Here is a 20,755-nt window from a genome sequence, read left to right on the forward strand (position 1 = left end):
AAAAGAACACTCTAGAGAACACTAAAAGAGAGCATTTCGTATGGAGGTAATAGGAAGCAACTAGAGTTTGTTGAGTCTGGGGGGGGGGGGTGACATGATTAGACCTGTTCTTTAGGAAAAGTATTTCAGTGATTTAGTGAAGAATGGATTGGAGTGGAGAGGCTCGAGGCAGGTAGATTGTCCAGCAGGCTGTTGGATAAACCAGATGTGGGATGATGAAGATTTGCACCATGAAGATAGCAGTATCAGAGGAGAGAAGGGGGTGTATTCAAAGATAAAATCAATAGACCTTCGCAAAAGCTTGAATATAGGGGAGTGAGAGGTAGTGAGGAAACCAGACTGACTCCCAAAAGAGCATGTGAGGTTTATTTCACAATAGGGGAGACATAGGTGAGACTGCCTACAAACATGCCATAAGTAATGTCAGTAAAGAAAGAAAGATTGAAAATAAGTGAAAGTGAGATTAACAGACAAGAAGAGATAGGATGGAATGAGATCACAAAAGGAGTTAGCCTTGATAAGAAACAAGGCACTTCATCATTTGAGACAGGAGCAAAGAAGATCACAGCGGATGGCAACTGAGTGATAAGATGTTAGGAAGAAGGAAGAAGAGAGTGCTCATGGCAAGCCATCTCAATTTTTTTCTGTACAAAAAAGTAAGGTTTTCATCTTAGAGGGAGGGTAGAAGGGGAATCTTGGAAGTTTTGACTAGAAGTGAAAAGGTTTGGAAGAACTTAGTGGAGATAGGGAAAGTGAATCAATAAGGGAAGTATAGTCCAAAATTACGTAGCAGTAATCAAGGTCCAGTTGAGATGGTGTGATCTAAATTTGAGGGGACTTGGTCAGAATGGTTGCATGTTTTTGCCCATTTTTCTTCAGCGAGCATAGGTGATGAATAAAGGGAATGATATAAGGCTGGATGTAATTGAAGATATAAGGAGGGTAGGGATTGAGGAGAAAGGGACAAGGTAGAGCTGAATTGGTTCATCAACAGATCAAGATGGAGAAAAGAGAAGAGAATAGTTATTATAGGACAAATGGCTTGGGAGATAATTGGGAGGCCCGGGGATTAGAGGTCACAGTACACATAAAGAGTAGGCTTTTGTAAGGGAAGGCAAAGGGAGAGTTGAAAAGCCAATAGATTATGACCAGGTAAGTGGATTTCTGAATTCTTGAACATGGACATTGTATATTTGGAGGCAATGGCAAGATCAAGAACATGACCATCTTTGTGTGTTGTTGAAGTAGGGTGGAAGAATAACTCATGAGAAATGAGTAGACTGAGGAACTTATTGGTTAGGGTGTTTGAAGGAAAGTCAATATATAAATTAAAGCCCCTTAATATTAGGGCAAGAGTTGAGGAGGAGAGAAAAAATAGTGAGCCAAGTACTGAACTCATTGAGGAAAGAAGGAAAAGAACTTGGGGTCTGTAGATAACAACTAGCAGGATTTTAGTAAGTGATAGATAAGAACAGTAAGAGCTTGTCATCAAGTCTATGATGTCTAGAACAATTGATATAAAACATAGAATATTTGGGGGAGACATTTTAAGCACCTTAACCATTAGATATTCTTAGATGCAAATATTCGGTCTTACTGCCTAACTTACAATATTCTACTGGTTCTACTCATTTCACTTTGCATCAGTTCATGTAAGTCTTTTAAAATTTTTTGGAGAGCATCCTGTTCATTATTTCTTATTGCACAATAGTTTTGATAGACATTCATTCAATTTCCAATTTCCAATTCTTTGCCACTACTGAAAAAGCTGCTATAAACAACATTTGTAATTCCATATATTTTATTTTGTGCACTTAAAAATATTAAAATTAAAATCATTCTTCTGAGTAACAATCCACAAGGTCCAGAACACACACACACACACACACACACACACACACACACACACACACACACCAGGTTTAAGAAATTTCTGTATTATAATGAAACACAATTATCAAATTAAAAACAACAAGTTCTTGGATCCTGAACATGATTTAATGGAACTTTTTTCAAGGGATGCCGTTTGAACTCAATAAGCATAAAGTTCTTAATGCATGCCAAGTAAAAAGAGATACTGAAGGGTTCAGGCTTGAATTCAGATTTCAAATTGAATGATGATAAATGATACTTTTAAATACCTTGGTCTCTTCCAAGAAAAATAGCATAAAGCTATCCTGGAAAAAGCCATGGCAAAATATCATAGTGAAAATAAAGCTTCTAGGGAAAAACACTTTAAAACAATTAACACCAATGTATTGGCCTTAAAATACTTTCAGAACCATAAAGTATTTCCAAACCTAACAGATTTGGAAAATATTTTAACAAAAATCTGTAAGATATTAACAAGTCAAGGGTCCATTATCCTAAGGCAGCTATGGAAAGATTAACACTTTCTCATCATTAAGGAGGAAGACAATTTTTAGACTACTCAGAGCACATGAGAAACAGATTAAAATGTACAGAAATCCTTTTAGAACCAGTAGACATCACTTTAGTGATCATTGGTATAAGTTGACCATCGGTATATATCATCAGATTTGCTAGAACTAATTAAAAGTGATTTGCTTCCACATGGAGCCTCTGGAATGACTTAAGACCCAAGAATGGAATCCAAAGACTTGCCATGAGCTGAATAAATTCATAATAAATAAATTCAACCAACAATGTGTCGGTAAATATATAATGAACAAATGACTGTCATACAGATTTGTTTATGGAAAGAAGGATCTCTGGTGGCAATTCAGGACCAAGTCATTGCTGCCAAGAATCATGATTAGGTTATCTTTAAGGAGCCGAAATTTATTGATCTATGATGATTATGCAAGGAAACTATAACAGCTAAGCAGTCCATCTTTGCAGGCTTAAAAAATTTAGTAGCTACCAATTACTGAGCAAGACATAACCTGGTGGCTACAATTATATGGAAAATGCCAGCTATCTTTCATGGACTGACAGATGATGAATCTCCACACTATAAATATAGACTTCAAAATATTCTGGACCATTAACCAATTAACTTTGACAGAACTGGACTATTATCACAGACTAATCTGTTGTTTAAAATCCTAGACATAACACTGAACCATAAAAACTGAAGAACATAATTTTAATAGTAGTAATCATATAAAATATTCATAATCTCCAAGCTAAATATAGTAAAAGACTTTAAAATGTAGAGACTTAACAGCCATGTGGAAACAGGAGGAAGTACAGTACATATGTACTTCCAATATCCTGTCTATTATCATCTCCAGAACACTTTCTGTGAACCTACAGGAAATGAACATATACTTCCAGTACTTTTAGTCATTTACAAAAATAAACAAACAAACAAAAAACACCCCAGGTATATTATCCACCTATGCAGTAATCCTGAAGATATCAAGTGTAAAAGAATAATAGTAGAATAGTGATGTGTTCTAAGACCATTTCTATCTAAACTGCATTTTTAAAATGAGAACAAGAAAAAAAATATAACATATTAATGCAGTGTTTTATGATATGCAGAGTACTTCATATATTATCTTATATGATTCTTACAATAATCTTGTAAAAATAGATCCTTTTATATAATCTTTATTTTAGAGGTGAGGAGAGGATAAGTGATTTACTTAGAGCCAATAAGTGTTTTGAAGCACCTAAGTGACACAGTGGATAAAGAATTGGCTCTGGAATCAGGAAAACTCATCTTCATGATTTCAAATCTGGCCTCAGATACTTACTACTATTATAACCTGGACAGGTATTTGCTTTAGTTTCCTCGTCTGTAAAATAATCTGGAGAAGGAAATGGCAAACCACTCAAGTATTCTTGCCAAGAAAATTTCCCAAAAACGGGTTGCAAAAAGTCAGACATGACTGAAACAATTAAACAAAAAGTATTTGATGCTGAATTAAAACCTCCAGCTTCCTGGCTCCAAATTCAGTGCATTCTCCAACACACCATAAATTGTATTTTATCTGAAAATATCTAGGGATTTTAATGGATTACAAGCTCAGTATGAGTCAACAGTGTGATATGGTGGCCAAAAGAATTCGTGTGGTCATGGGTTCCATTGAAAGAGAGAGAGAGAGCTTCCAGACATAAGGAGAGGAGACCCAGTGTATTCCTCCATAATCTGTATCCTGAGTATTGTGGTCAGTTTTAGGAATTTTGACAAAGAACATTGATAAGCAACCAGAATGGTAAAGAGCCCTCATACCAACTGAGAATGAAGAAACTGGTAATGTTTAGTCTGGATAAGTGAAGACTCAGGTGAAATGGGATAGTGTTTAGTCAACAAGCATTTATTATGTTTCTGCTATCTTCGTTTTTCCTCCACAATATCTCTTGCATCTTTTCCTTTTTCTCCACCCACAGAGACAATAAACTAAGTTTAGGTCTTCATAATGAACTTGCCTGAGCAGATGATATGTCTCACCCAAGGTCACATGTAGAAAATGGTTCAAAATATAGTGTTGTACCAAATATACAATATTGGAATATTCTGACATTGATCCCACCTTTCCAAACTGTTGCAAGAACCTCTTTACTTATCTTTCTGCTCCAAGATTCTCTCTTCTCCCCATCCATATAAACTGTCACCAACTGCCCCTGGGCATTTTGAACTGGATGTCTGTTAAGCATCTGAAATTTAATGTGTTCAAAACAACTCATCATCTTACACTCATTCCTCCTCTGAACTTCCCATTATTGCCCTTAACTGGTATATCCATCTTTGCAGTCACCAAAGTCCACAACTTAGTGTGTCATCCTCAACTCTTTTCTCCTCATTTCCTCCAATCTTCTCTTTTTTTGGTCAGCATCCTTACTATTTTAGTTTAAGTCCACATAACTCTTAACTTGATTGGAATGCAAGAAACAGACTAAGAATATGTGTATGTATCATTATAGCATATGTGTATACATGTATGTTGTATATATCTATACATATCTGTGTAAATATAAATGCATATGTGTATAAATGCATCTATATATTCATAATTATTGCACCTGTGGAAGCTGATGAGACCACCAAGTGAGAAAAGATAGAAAAAAAGAGAGCCCAGAACAAAGATAATGGGGTATATGTACAGATATTTATATGTATAGTCAGCAAAGGAGACTGAAAAGGATCAAGAGAGAACTAAGAAAGAATAGTGTCACAAAAACAGAGGAGGAAGAAGTGGGGAGAAGATGAAGGGAAAGAAGAATAGGAAGAATAAGGGGGAAAAGGGAGGGAAAAAAGAGAGGGGCAAGAAAGGAGGGGGAAGAGAGAGACAGAGAGAGAGGAGGAAGAGGAGGAGAAGGAGGAAGAAGAGAAAAAGAAAGAGGAGGAGGATGAAAGAGAGAAGAAGAAGAAGAAGAAGAGAGGTAGGGGGGAGAGAAAGACAAATGCTGAAAGATTAAAAAGGATCAATCTCAGTACTAAGAAAAGGCCATTAATCCTGACAGTTAAGAGCCCATTAGTAGCTTAGGAGAGAGCAATTTCAGTTGAATGATAAGGTCAGAGCCAAATTTTAGAGGTTTTAGAAAAGAGAGAAGAGGAAGTGGAGGCACTGAATGTAGATAATTTTTAAAGAGTTTGAAAAAGAGAGGAGACATGGAATAATAGCTTAAAAGAGTAGTAGAATCTAGTGAGGGCTTTCATATTTGAAGGACAGTCATGTGTATGAAATATCAGACTTATTCTCTTTGGCAGGGAATAGACACAATGGAGGAGTGAAGGAGTTGAATTTCAAAGAAGTAATTTTAGGCTAAAAGTCAGGAAAACTTCAGTCCAGAAGGTGAATTGGTGCATTGAAAAATGATGGATTCTTCCAGAAAAGTCCAAAAGACCATTTAGCCACCGTGTGTTAGTGGGTATTCTTTTTCCAACATGAGTCAGACTCAATATGAGACTCTTCCAGCCTAAGAATTTTCAGATTCTGTGGGCTGCCTAGAAGAATCCCAGTGGGTAGAAGCTTTCCCTGTTGTATATCACAGAGACAGACAGCTGAGTTTAATAGATGGAGCATCAGATCTGGAGTCAGAAAGTCATGGGTCTAAATACTGTCTCTGCTACTTTTATTGTTGTTCAGTTATGTCCAGCTCTTCCAGTCCTTATGGACCACAGAATGCCAGACTCTTCTGTCCTCCACTCTCTCCTGAAGCCTGTCCAAGCTCATGTTTGTTGCTTTCAGGACACTACCTGTCTTTATAATACTGAACAGCACTGAACCTCACTTACCTCATGTTTAAATTGAGAGGTTTGGACTGGGTAACCACTAAGATCTTTTCTAACTAAATCTCTGATATTGTGATGCTTTTTATGATATAAAGGTACATTGGCAATCTTTTATGGGATGCTGACTGAACAATGACCCCCAACCAAGGGGCTTTGCAATATGTGCACTGGACCACAGTGTTGGGCACATGAGATCATGTATAACCTAGCTTCTTAAACTGTGGTTCACAATCTTATACAGGGCTTAGTAACTGAATTGGGGGTTACAGAATTATGATTTGTTATCAGAAAATGTTTGATTTGTAAACATATATAAATATGTTATTTTATATATTTTTTTATATTTTATATTATTTTATATTTTATATACCTATAACCCAATGTTAGAAATACTTAGTATTAGTGGTGTTAGCAATAGACTGAAGGTAACTTTTGTTGATCATCAATGGTAGCTTTTGAAGAGTAAAGACATCAATTTATGCTGGATAATATGGTTTTTTTCCCCTGAATTTAAGAGGTGGGTTTTTGTTTTTGTTTTGTTTTGTTTTGTTTTGTTTTTGGTTTGGGCCCATGATTCATTGCGTGTGGAATTTTCTAAGTGAAAAACTACTTCCATCAATTCAAATTAGTAACTCATCTGAAACTCCATTCATTAATGCAAATTAGAAGTTATCTGTAAGTTTTCATCATGGAAGCTTGCCTGGGATGCTGACTTGGTTGTGGTCATATAGTTAATATATATCAGAGGCTGACCCTCTCTCTGTTATACTGCACTGCTTTACTGTGATGGATTCATTGTACATGAGCTCCTGGAAGTTTGGAATAGGATGTAAACTCTAATTCTCTTGGTATTATACCTAGTAATTACAGGAACTTAGAGCAAGTAGAAAAGATGGAAAACAAAAAGTCCTTGAGGGCTCTGAATGTGCAGCCAGAAGTTGATCAAGTGTCTGCTAAATAGGACACAAGATGGGTTTGTCCCTCTGTCTACAAACATTCCTCTGCAGACCACTTCTGGCTGTATTCACAGTAATCCTTCACTGAGCTTGCTGATAATTGAACTGTTAATGTCAGTTTTTCTCTCCTCCTTATTTTAAGGCTTTGTATCCTAACGGAACAGCTGCCCATTCTAAAAACAGGAACACGTTAATGGTGTCTTTGATACAGGCCAACCTTGAAAACTAAATATGCTGTTAAAGGAGACAGCAGGCTATTTCATTGTATCTTTTGCTAGAGAATTAAAGTGTTCATTTAACCATTCAGAAGCCATGTACTCAGGAAGAAATAAAGAAATCTGGGCATGCTTTTGAAATATTTTTGCAAAGAAAACACTTAAATTTCTAAATTGTCATGAAATTGGTCCTGTCATTATACCTTTTACATGAAAGCGATAAAATTTTATTCATGTCTCCTTTTCTTATCTGTTCAGTCCAAATATCCAGAAAGTTTTCAATTATAGACTTTCTGTGCTTACTAATAGTGCTCAATAGTGGAGATGCTGTTTCAGAAAGGGATTAATCAGAAATAATCATACAATGTTGTCATGTATTTCAATAGCCATACCTGAGAATGGATTTCCAATATGTGAGGAGTAGAGATGGTTACTCAAACCACTGATCTCTCATTAATAATGTGACTTTTATTATTGCTATTAAGTTGTTTTTCAGACGTGTTCAACTCTTTATGCCTCCATTTGAGATTCTGTTGTCAAAGATACTGGAATAATTTGCCTTTTCTTTCTCCAGCTCATTTTACAAAGGAGGAAACAAATGAAGCACACAGGGCTAAGTGTCTGAGGTCAGATCTGAACTTGGGAAATCAGACACAACACTCTATCCCCTGAGAAACCTAATTGCCTTTCATATGATTATTATGTTTTAAAAATTATTTTGAATGAAATTGTAATGATCTAGCATTCTTGTTGTTATTGTACAATTGTCTCAGTTGTGTCCAACTCTTCATGACACATGTGGGGTTTTCTTGGCAAAGATATTGAAGTGGTTTGCCCTTTCCTTATCTAGCTCATTTTACAGAAGAGGAAACTGAGGTAAACAGGGTAAAGTGAGCCCAGGATCACATAACTAGGAAATATCTGGGACTGTATTGGAGTAGCCTTGATCTAACCATAGGATCATAGATTTAGAGCTAAAATGGAGCTTAGTGGTCACTGAGTCTGTAAAGCTCAGAGCAATGTAGTGACCTACTTGTGGTAAAAATTGGAAAGGTAAGGACTTGGCCCCTAGTCTTTGACTGCAAATTCAGTCCTCTTTCCATTGCATAATGCTAGGTCAGGTTCACCTTTTTTGATTTAGCAGCAGCATTGATGCTCTGATGTATTTAAGTGACTCCTGAAAATATCCATCCATTTTTCTCATCTCTAGGCAGTACATTATGGTGGTGTGAAAACCGCAGGGTGTTGAGTTGGAAGATTGAATTTCAGGTCCAGCCTAACATTTACTATAAGTCATTCAATTTGATTCTCTCTGAACCACAATTTCCTCATCTATAGAATGATAATAATAGTAACACTTGCCCTGTTTATCTCAAAGGGTTGTTGTGAAGAAAATGCTTTATAAACTATAAAGTATTATGCAACTGGAGCTATTATCATGTTTCAAAAACACATACCTATAAACACTCTTAGCCTATTTTTCCCCTCAGCTTCTGAGCTGTCCCATTCACCTGGTATTTGTACTAGGCTGAATTACATCAGGAGATGAGCTCTCAAGGGCTTAGCCAGAAGAACTGATCAGGGCTCTGATCATTTCTTCACAGGGGAAGGCCGGCTCCTGAACCAATCAGTGACAAGCAATTACTAAAGACCTCTTGTGGGCCAGGCTCTACTAGGTGCTGGGGATGCAGAAGTCTAACTAGAACAGGCCCTGCCTTTCAGTAGTCTACATTGTATCAAGGGAAACAAGGGAAACAAGGCTACAATGTAACAAGGGAAACCTACCTTCCTCATACCATAGATTACTGATGTTCATGTGCCTCTTTATATCTTCTTCCTGAAACTAGTCAGATGGATTATTCATAGATTTATTTCACAGAAATTCAGTTTCTCTAAGACATTGATTCATTGGTACTGACCACCTTGCCCGTTGTCTGTTTTCTGGAATCAAAGGCCTGAGCTCTCCCTGGGAGAGTTAAATGGAAGTTTTACCTGAAATGATGTCTTTTGAAGATACTGTCCATTAGAGCTTCTACATCTACATATATTTATGTACAAATATATTTGTGCATAAGGATAAATGTGTGTATAGTTATTTGAGGATATAAATATGTGGGGGTGTATATGGATATATGCTTATATGCTTATATTCACAAACTATAATATGATATTCACAAATATAATATATACACATATCACAGCATACATATATAGTATAAACCCACATATCTGTACACATAAAACACATGTTCATTTCACACACGCATGTACATGTGCACATACAGTGTATATGTATAATTATACAGACTCGCAGATATACACATACATTTAAGACATATACACATAGTATTTGCACACATACATCTCTACCCATATATCGCTATATACATATATATGTGTGTGTATATATATATATATATATATATATACACATACATACATATTTGGACACACACACGCACGCTCATACATGGACTCTTGCTTCTTTCGGAACCCGCCCCAGGCCCCCAGTCTCACGCCCTTTGCTTTTCCTTCAGATGAGCAGGAGAGTTCCGGGGCCATTATTTACACGGTGGAGCTCAAGCGCTACGGAGGCCCCCTGGGCATCACGATTTCGGGCACAGAGGAGCCTTTTGATCCCATCATTATCTCCAGTCTCACCAAAGGAGGACTAGCAGAAAGGTAAAGCCGAAGAACCTGTTTTTCCCGCAATAACTTGCTCCTTTCTCCCACTCTCTCGCTGGTTAGATCCCTTGCGCCTGCAGAAAGGCTTGCTCTCTGAATCTATCCGGGAGTATTAAGCACCTGCTGTGGCAGAAGTCTGGGGGAGACAAAGATACTAAGGGCAGCCGTCTTTACTTGGAAGTAGCCTACATTCGGACCGCTAGGTGGCACCATAGTGCAGAGAGCACTAATCCTAGAGTTCAAATCCAGCCTCAGTCACTTACTAGCTGTGGGATGCGGGGCAAGTCACTTTATCCTGTTTGCCTCAGTTTCCTCATCTATCAAATGGGAATGATAGTAAGAGCCTCTATCTCCCAAGGTTGTTGTGAGGGCTAAATGAAATAATAATTGTGAAACACTTAGCATAGTGCCGAACACATAATAAAGTTTTATACACGTGTTAGCTGTTATTGTTGTTATCATTCTGATTATTCTGATGGCGGAGACAACAAAGACATATAAACAATAGAATAAAAATACAAAGTAGTTTTTTTTTTTAAGAAGAAGAGGGGGTTCAGGGAAGGCTTCCAAGCTATCTCACTTTGACACTGAGGAACATCACAGAGTTGGTCTGATCCTTTGGGAATTTACGAACTATGTTGACGAATAGTTTAGCTGTATTTCTCACAGCCCTTTGAAGGAAGATTTGTATCGTGTCAGGTTGACAGAAGGGGTTACAAAACCTCAGAGAGATTAAAAGGTTTGCCCAAAGAAGCACTGCTAGCTGGTGACAGCTCAGCATCCTGCTTCCCCCACTTTGTTCATTAACTGCCGAACCCCCCAAATCTCCAGGTAAAATGTATTCTAAAGCTCTGAAACTAGAATGACCATTTCTCTACTTAAGTTCTCAGACAGCCCAGAAGGCTTACAAGAATGCTTGGGGCGATACAAAAATACACTTTGGCTCTCATCCCTTCTGCGTCTTGGTTTCTTCATCTGTAAAATAAAATAATAATAGCAGCCATATCACAGAATTGTTGTGAGGATCAAATTAATAGGTAAAGCGATTAGCAAGTTTGAAAGCATTATAAGAAACACTAACATTTGGTTTTGTTGTTAACCCTTTCAAGTTCTTTTTTTTTCAACCAATTTATTCTTCTTTCTTTTGTTCCTTTCACTTCCTTAGAAAATAAAATATATAGATATGTGTAAATAAATATAAAATAAAATATAAGTTAAAAAGTCAAGCAAAAAAGACTTCTAAACTAGCCTTGTCCAAGAATGGCTAAAGAAATTAAACTATATGAATATAAAGGAATACTATTGTGCCATAAGAAACTGTGGAAAAGTTTAAGAGAACTGAATTCCTAGGGATTTCCAAGGTTATAAATTATGATTTGTACCTGGGGAAAGCTAGAATATTCCATGGGCTTAGAAATTCAGTCTATTGTTTAGTTTTTCTTCCCTCCTAATCCATCCATTTGACTTTGCCCCATTTGGTTTCCATTTCCCCATCTTTAAAAATGAAAATAATGCTGGATATGATTTCCAAGAGTGCTTCCAACTCTAAAATCCTAATCCTTTTCTGCTTACTTACTGTGAGTACTTACTGTAGAACTGTTTCAAGGCTCCCTGGCACTAATATTGAAACTAAAAGAAGAGAACAATCCCAAAATCTTTTCTTTAAGAGCTCAATAATGCATCCTACGATTTCTTTCCTTCTATTCCCCAAAAGATTTACATTTCCAATTGGGTTTTACTTAAGATAATATTAAAATTGAAGGGCTTTTTTTTTTTAAATCATCTATTGACCTCTTAGGGACCAAGGAGTTACTCTATGGATTTAAAATACTTAGATCATGAAACCAACATATTATTAAAGATGAACTGTAAATAAACCACCAAGTGCCAAGAACCACCATAATAACCACCAAGAATCTATTTAGTTGTGCTATTTATGACTTGAAGCTAATAAGACAGAGCTTGTTATTTACTTCTAAATCCTGACTGTGTTCTGCACACAAAAAGGATTGGCAATTTCTTTAGTAGGAGTACTCTCTGCACCAAGCCAGAGATTCACAACTTGACTATAAAGAAATAAGTCTAACAGCTTTGTGAACCTAGGCTCATTGATATTTAATGACATGACCATGTCCACCCAACTAGTAAGTGCCAGAGGAAGAGTTTGAAACCAGGATTTCCTAATTAATCTTTCTGGTTTCCTTTCAGTTCCAACTAAAACCTTCTTTTTATTGGAAGCCTTTCCCAAACCCTCTTAATTGTAGTGCTTTCCCTCTGTGAATTATTTCCTATTTTTTCTGGATATAGCTTGATTTGTCTGTGTATGTGTTCATTTGTAAGTTCCCAAAGGGTAGTAACTATCTTTCACCTCTTTTTGTGTCCCCAGTACTTGGCACAGTGACTGATATAAAGTAGATGCTTGATAAATGTTTATCGGTTGATTGGTTAACTTTATATCTTGTATTCTATTGGTGCCTCCTTTCTAATCACTCAGAAAAAGAAAAAGTGTATGTGACTATCTGATAAGCTCACATGTCTAAAAGCAGATATTGGCAACTACAGGTGTGTTACCATATACATGACATTGGCAAACATAGATAGTGTGCTACAGACTAACACTAATACTGTTCTGCAAACAAATGCAAAAAAAAATTTTTTTCATATAATATGTACAAATTTCCAGCCCAGTCAGGTAGAGTGGATAGAGTGCTGGACTTGATGTCAGAAAGATGTAAAATCCAATCATATCTCTGACACTTCTTAGCTGTGTAACCAAAGGCAAATCATTTAATTTTGCTAAGCCTTCATGTCCTCATCTATAAAATGGGGATTGTAAGAGCTTCTACTTCAGTGAATTGTTTTGAGGATCAATTGAGTTAATATTTGTAAAGCACTAAGTACAGTTCCTGGCACATGCTAGGGGCAAAATAAATGCTCATTCTCTTTCCTTTCTCTCCCACCTATGAAATGAGGTAATAATACCAATAATATCTACTTATTATTTATAAGGTTCAAATGAGATATTTGCAAAGCACTTAGCATAGTGCCTGGTACCTAGTAGGTACTATATAAATGCTTGTTTCCTTCCTTTATGCATAACAAGATTTTTGCAAATCAAAAATCACTATATAAATGTGAAGTGCTATCCCCTCATGCCAAATAACAAAATGAATGAAATCAGCTTTCATTTCAACTCATCAAACATAAAATTGTAACCTGTCCTATACAGTCTTATAACAGAATTACATTAATATACACATATACTCTTTCAAGTATAATAATAGCCTTTTCATATACTCCATTGTATTGTATTTCCTCACCAGGGAGCTCCCTTTGCCAGTGAAATCATAGGATCCAATCCTTATCCCTTATCGCTTTCTCTCTCTCTCTCTCTCTCTCTCTCTCTCTCTCTCTCTCTCTCACACACACACACACACACACACACTCACTTTTTTTCTTTTATATATATACTTAAAATTATCACTATCCTATTCTAAGGAAATAGTCAACTCATCTTTTAGATCTAAAAAGCTATTTTTCATGGTGAGTTTTGAATGTTATGCTCTTAACTTTCAGACTATTCATTCCAGCTTTGCTGTATAGTAACTATAAAAGAAGATTGGGTATTTTTAGAAAGTAAACTGTCTTCACAACCTTTTCAGTGATCAATGCAGAATTGGGTTATGACCCATGAGGGAGGCTGCTTAAAAAAGAACACTACAAGATTATATAAGTAGTACCTTAGCTAGAATCAGAATTCTAAAATAGTTCCAAGTTGCTATTCCATAGGAAAAGAGTATTCCATCTGGGCATTTTTTTCTGCCTGTCCCCATGTCTGGAATGTTCTTCCTCTACAGGAAGCTTTCTTTAATCCCACTTTTTTTAAGGTTTTCCTTTGGAGGCAATCAAGTTTAAGTGGTTACCTAGAGTCACACAGCTAATAAATATCCAAGGATTTGAATTCAGATCCTCCTGATTCCAGTGCCAGTGCGCTATCCACTGTGCCAGCTAGCTGACCCCTTAATCCTTCTTAATTTGTGTTTTTCTTCTTTTAATTGTTTCCTATTTATCTCATATAGCTTGCTTCGTGTATATTTGTTTGCATGTTCTCTTCCCCATTAGAATATAAGTTCCATGAGGGCAGGGACTTTTGCCTCTTTTTTGATCCCCAGCACTTAGCATAGTGTCCAGCTCATAATAGGCACTTAATAATAAATCACTGAATTGAATTGAATCATGTGGTGAATATGAAATTTTTGGAATCATGAACCCATGTACTTTTATAGAAGTGGTTTTATGTGTGTCTCCTGGAGTAAGACTTTGCATCAAAGGCAGTCCAACAATCTACTTCTGGAGAACAGGGATATCAATTCTTCACAAAACCTTTGAAATCCTTGGGGGAAAGTTACACTGTTACATAAATGTTGGCTTATTTATATGTTGATTTATTATTTGCTTCCTTAGGCTTTAAAAAATTGTTTCAGTATAGTTGGGATTTAAAAGTTTTATAATTCTGGATAGCAGTTAAAATCCTTTCTTTAATTTTCTTTGAATGTTAGAAACCAAATAGTGCCCAATAGAAGCAATTATATCTTAACAGTTGCCTTGGAAGAGAATAGATGAGAATATCCCTAGGGATCTTTTCCAGTCCTGTGTTTTTTATGATTCTGTGAAATATGTCAAGGACCTGCTATAGGGAGGAGAGCTGAGGCTATATTTACCTTTCCAATAAGTTTTATTTGTTGTTTCAGAACTGGTGCAATCCACATTGGCGATCGAATCCTAGCCATCAACAGTAGTAGCTTGAAGGGAAAACCTTTGAGTGAAGCCATTCATTTGTTACAGATGGCAGGAGAGACTGTCACCTTGAAAATTAAGAAGCAGACAGATGGTGAGTGTAACTAGAACTATGGTACTGCTCCTCAGACAGCTAATGATTACCCCCGTGTTTCTTCCCCTCAAAAACAATGTCCAAACGTGCATTTGTGTGTATACTTTTCAGAAATGACTTTCCAGTCCGTTGTTCTCAGTCAAGGGAGAATTGAGTAACTTTTTTTTTCCTTTAACCTTGCTCTGAAGCTTAAATTAATTTCCTGTCTTTAAAGTCCATTCAGCATCAAGTCCCAAGAAATTCCCCGTTCCCAGTCATTTAAGTGAGCTGAGTGATGTAGAGGATGAAACATCTACTCCACAGAAACCAGGCAAACACTCCGACATTTACTGCGCTACAGCACCCAGCGTGGACAGTGCTGTTGAATCATGGGATAGCTCTGGTATGGATACCAGCTATGGAAGTCAAGGTACATCTCAGGGTTTGGAATGGGGAGCAGAGAAGTTGTCATTTTTGCAGCTCACTTTCCTCCCATCCTCATCCCCTGCTCTTCCAAGAGCACCTCCTTTGATTTCAGATTCCTTGTCTGCTCTGGTACACCTACACTTCAAGCCACAAGAGGCTAATGCTCTCACTGAGCAGGCTTGGGAGTTATTCTTTCCAGGCACTGAAAAGTTGTGAGCATTTATCAAACACTAATAGGCTCTCAGTAGATGTACTGCTGTCCAAGGATTTAGATTCATAGAGCTGGTCCTTCAAATTTAGATTAATATGAAGCAGAGTATGCATTTGAAGTGGTTTGCTGGTGACAGACCCACTTTTTTTTTCTTTTTAGCCTGCTTTCCTTAAAGATGTATTGGTAAGTGTGAAGGTGTGCATGAGAGATTAGCTGGTGATTTGTTATCCATTCATTCCTGCCTTCTTGGGAATTTGAGCTGGAACTTTAGGTAGCAGCTCTAAATAAGCATTATTGGATCATTTTGTAGTAATAATTTATTTTAAAATAAATACCTTTGGTTTCCTTTGTAGAACTTGTAATTATGCCAGGAAGAATCCAAACTACATGAAAACTCAATCTATGTCCAATGGATAGGACATAAACACCATAAAACAGCATCGAGCTTATCCCTAAGGAAAAGCTTTGACAGAATGAAACATAGAGTATTCTCTCAATTTTTTAAATTCAGCATGAGAATATCAAAATATTTCTAGTAGCATCAAGGGTTAGTAAAAGATATTTCTTTAAATGTGGGAATAAATTCCATTCAAGACTGATAAAGTTATACCTGCCACCTAGTTTATTGCTTTATTCAATTGTTTAATAATTAATCATATGCAGGAAGTCCTTTGATATACTAATGCCCTTCACTGGATCCCTAAGTCTGTGTGTGGTCGAGGTTTTTGCTTGTCTTTTGTCCATCCTGATTTAAGTAAAAGATCTATGGAAGAGAGATTGCTAGGCTTTCTAATTCAGCACCCTTTGCCAGGACAGGTGCATTTGCAAAGAAAGCTGACTTTATCTGTCTATCCATCTATCATGAATAAGGATGAGATATTATAGTTTCTAGAGGCTTTCAGACACAGCAGAGGGAAGGATGGTTAAGGATGAAGATATTTGTAGGCACTATAAGCCAGGCATCAGGATGTTTAGAATACTCAAGCAAAGTCTCTAGTCTGCAGTTTCTGTTCAAGGTTGCCCTTGAGCTGATCAAAGCTGGTTGTGTAGTTTCTGGAAGCTACAGGCATCCCCAAATTCGACTAGTCTGCTCTCAAAGGATCACTGATATGTCGAGCAGTTCTGAGTCTCAGAAATCCTAATTGTCTGGTTGTGGTGTAGCTCCATTGTCTTGCTGATTTTGCTACTTACTAGAAACTGCTGAAGTTTTAAGAGAAGAAAGATTTTGAACACGTTGAGAGCAGTTTGAGTTTTATTGAGATTTATTCACTGAAATATTATCTACTAAGATTTATCTTATTTTTCATTTACTTATGTCATTCCACTTTCCCATTAGCATTAGTTAAATGACCCATATTGCCAAATGACAACTTAGACTGAAATTTGGTGAAATTTCTCTCAGGAGAACTTTGGGGAAAAAAAAGGTCTATTGTTTCAATATAGCTGAGTATGGCTTATCCTCCAGAGGCCCTCACTACCCATAAGGCTACAAAGGTTCCTTTGACCTTGTAAGATTAGAACTGCTCAGGGAGGAAATCCACTAGTAGATTCCCTTGAATCAAGAACCACAAGTGGCCAGAAGGAACTTCATTATACAAATCCTGGGGAGTAGCCTTCTTCTACTTGATCTCTGAAACTACACAGGAAAAGCAATCATGGGCCAGACTGTGAAATTCGCACTTGAAAAATGTTCATTTTCCCTCTGTGAGCTAAGTATGCTGTCAGGTAAAAGTTGGTGTTTGCTAATAAGTGCTCATTGTAGTAGAGTTAATGAAAACTTCATTTTTTTTTATCAAGTCAACAAGCATTTATTAAGGGCCTTCTGTCTGCCAGGGCCTAAGATAAATATTGAAGATATAGAAAAAGACAAAAAAAAGACAGTCCTTGATCTCAAGGAACTCATCTATTCTCCTGAAGTAGCCAATATTAGGGGGATTAGGGCCAGAGGAATCATATGAAGGGAAATTTTTAGACTTTGTGGAATATAATATAACTTATTCAAGAATGACAGACAAGATAGATGGCAGATAAGAGGGAGTAAAGTGGCCCAGTGGATTGAGTGTTAGACTTGCAATCAGGAAGAACTAAGTTAAAATCCAGAATCATAGACAATTTGGCAGGGTTACTCTGGAAAAAAATCACCTAATCTCATTCTGCCTTAATTTCTTCATCTGTAAGATTGGGAATAGCATCTACCTCCCAGAATTGCTGTCAGAATCAAAGGAAATAGTATTTGTAAAGTTCTTTGCAGACATAAATGCTAGCTGTTATTATCATCATTATTAGAAGATATGACCAAGATATTAACCTCAGGTATGGGAATTCATAAATCTGAACTGGGAAGTATAAGAATCAAAGAAAAAGAGAGATAGACATCATATGACAGTGAGGCTGAAACCCACCTTGCCAGCTGGAGGATTCCAATGAAAGGCAAACCTGGAGACATAGCTGTGTCAGGGAACTTCAGCTATTGGAAAATCTGTTGGAGGTCTTTCTCAGACTAAAAGCAAAGCAAATACTGATAATTTCACCTTTCAAAGGGTAAAGGAAACAATAAAGAGAAACAGTATTCAGGACCTGATTTTGACTAAAAGGAAGAACTGGTTGGTGAAACTGTGGGAGGAAGTAGTTTGTGATAGATAAAGGAAAAAAAGTCAACACAGGATGTGACCTCTAATGTAAATTTTAGGAGAATATATTTCAGAATTCAGAAAAAGGATACAAAAGATCCCATACACTGAAACTATAAAACTGCTTAAAAGGATTGTGAAGATTTTAAATATTGAATTCTGATAAGGTTGTAATTTATTCTGATCAGGAAGAAAAGTAGGGATTAGGAAGTAAAGTGAAAATGAAGGGAAAGAGAAAAAAATAATTCACCAGCAGATGTCACAAAGACAGCTATAATATAGGAAGAATATTTGTGAAGAAGATCACTAATTCACAAATAACATCCAAGAATATAACAATAAAACTCAGAGCTTCGGATGTCTATACATTAATGCACAAATATGGGTAATAAACACAGTGAAATAGAGCTCTAAGGATTAAGAGATAAATTTCATTTTATAGATATCCAAGACTTGATAGGTGAGCACCTAGGAACAAAGATTCTTTCTTAATTTTTTTCCATTTCATAGCTATACTTTGACAGTCTAATGAAACCTCTTATACCCCTTTTCAGAATATTGTTTTCTTGCTAATATTCATAATTAAAGGACCTGCTAAATTTCAATTAGAAGTCAGTATAAATAAAGATATAATTTTTCTCATTCAAGTTCATAGTCCCCCTGAAATCTAACCATAAAACCAACGTATGTGAACACTACAGTAAGTCTGAATCAGACTCTCACTATAGAAGGGAATACCTTATTCAACAGAAACAGAATAGATTAAACAGGTAGCAGACTAATATTGGATATTTGGAACATATACTTGGAAGGAAATCCACGAACCTAAAGGAGGAGGTGTTTTCACAAAATCAGAAAGAAAATGTCCTTATTTTCTAAAGAGAAATCTGACCATGATAGCCTTGTGAGCTTAACTTTGATTCCTGACAAAACTCTTGAACCTTCTATTAAAATGATAGGTTGTGATCATCTAAAAAGGGGCTCTCATAATAGGCATTCATCAAGTGATAATTACTAGGATAATTAATAAAAAGGGAATGAAACAAATACTATAGTCCTAGATTCTAGGAAAGCATTTGAAAAGATATCTCATACAGTCCTTTTGGACAAGGATGAGAAGAAATATAGATAATAGTACAGTTAAATAGATTCAAACCTAGTCTAATGGCTGGGTACAAAGAGTAACAATTCATTGATTAGCACTGACCTTAAGAGAAGTGTCTAGTGGATTTCCACAGGGATATATCCTCAGCCCTATTGTCTACACTTTAATCAATGACTTGGATGAAAGCATAGATGATGTCACAGTTGCTGAATTTTCAGGGGACAAAGTGAGAGGAATAGTTAAGACATGAGATGTCAGTTTTGAGATCCAAAGGGACCTAAATAGGAGTAGAATGGTGAGCTGAATCTAATAAGTTGAAAAAAGGTAAGGATAGATATAACATCCTACACTTTGGTTCTAAAAAAAAAAATCAACTACATGCATTTAGGATGGCAGGGGCATGCTTATATAGAAGTTAATGAGAAAAAGAATTGAGATTTTAATTTAAATAGAAACTTAATGAATCGTGTTTCATGGCAAAATAAGCTAATGCATTCTAGGGCTACATTAGTAGAGGCAAAATGCCCAGAAGAGGAGAGGTGAGAATCCTGCCCAGGTCACATCTGAAATGGTGTTTTTAAGCTCTCAGTGCCACATCTTAGGAAGGACATTGACAAACTAGAGTATGTCCAGAGGAGTTCAAGTAGAATGATGAAATGATTCCATAGTATGTCACATCAGTTAAAGAAACTGATATTTAGTCTGGGGGAGGGAGGGAGAACTTGGCAAATTGCACATCCTTCCATTTTTCACCTGTCATAAGGGATAGGGTTTTCACTTATTCTGCTTAGATGCAGTAAGCAGAACTAGGTAACTATCTGTTTTCTCTACCAAAAGAATACTCTTTAAATTGAGAGTTATAAAGAGTTAAGAGGAAAATGAAACTCAAGATGAGTTATTAGATTATAAAATGGTTAGAAGTTCTACTTTTCTTCAAGTTACTTGCCTCCAGTGATTAAATTATAACATGGCAGAAGAAGGTCTAATTTTCCTCAAGTCACTTCCCTCCAGTGAACAACATTCCAAGTCAATAAAAGAGCTTTCAAATTTAATTGTTGAACCATTCTCTGTCATGTTTGAAAACGGGTTGATAATAGAAGAACAAGACTGGAAACGGGCAAATATCTTGGTTTTCAGAGGAGAAGAAATGGATTCTTTAAATTATAGGCTAGTGAACTCAGTGTCAATTCCTAGCAAAATTCTGGAATGGGTTATGGAAGACACAGTTGGAATGTATTTAGAGAGGGAAACAGTGATCACTAAGGTTTCTCAGGGACTATGTCTGAGAAATCACCACCCCCCTACCCTCAGTTTCCGTTTTTGATAGTTTATATACTTTGTAGAACAAGAAAACACTGTAGTCTGAATATATTTTAATTTCTATAAGATATTTGACAAATTCTCTCAGAATCCTTTTGGAATTAAATAAATACTAGAGGGATGAATGTA

General features: G+C 36.4%; 1 protein-coding gene across 6 annotated transcripts in view; it reads left to right on the plus strand.

Moving 5' to 3' along the window:
- The window catches only part of GRIP1 (glutamate receptor interacting protein 1), a 773,529-nt gene that overhangs the window by 710,330 nt on the left and 42,444 nt on the right, over positions 1 to 20,755 (plus strand). For 4 of the 6 annotated variants that reach the window (XM_031938371.1, XM_031938365.1, XM_031938368.1 and 1 more), the window contains 3 exons: positions 9,917 to 10,061; positions 14,816 to 14,955; positions 15,170 to 15,364. In XM_031938371.1, coding sequence (XP_031794231.1) covers positions 9,917 to 10,061; positions 14,816 to 14,955; positions 15,170 to 15,364 — 480 coding nt within the window. The remainder of the gene's footprint in view (positions 1 to 9,916; positions 10,062 to 14,815; positions 14,956 to 15,169; positions 15,365 to 20,755) is intronic. The other 2 variants (XM_031938369.1, XM_031938370.1) reach the window with 1 other exon arrangement.

This window comes from Sarcophilus harrisii, chromosome 5 (genome assembly GCF_902635505.1).
Source record: "Sarcophilus harrisii chromosome 5, mSarHar1.11, whole genome shotgun sequence".
Taxonomy (NCBI): Eukaryota; Metazoa; Chordata; class Mammalia; order Dasyuromorphia; family Dasyuridae; genus Sarcophilus; species Sarcophilus harrisii.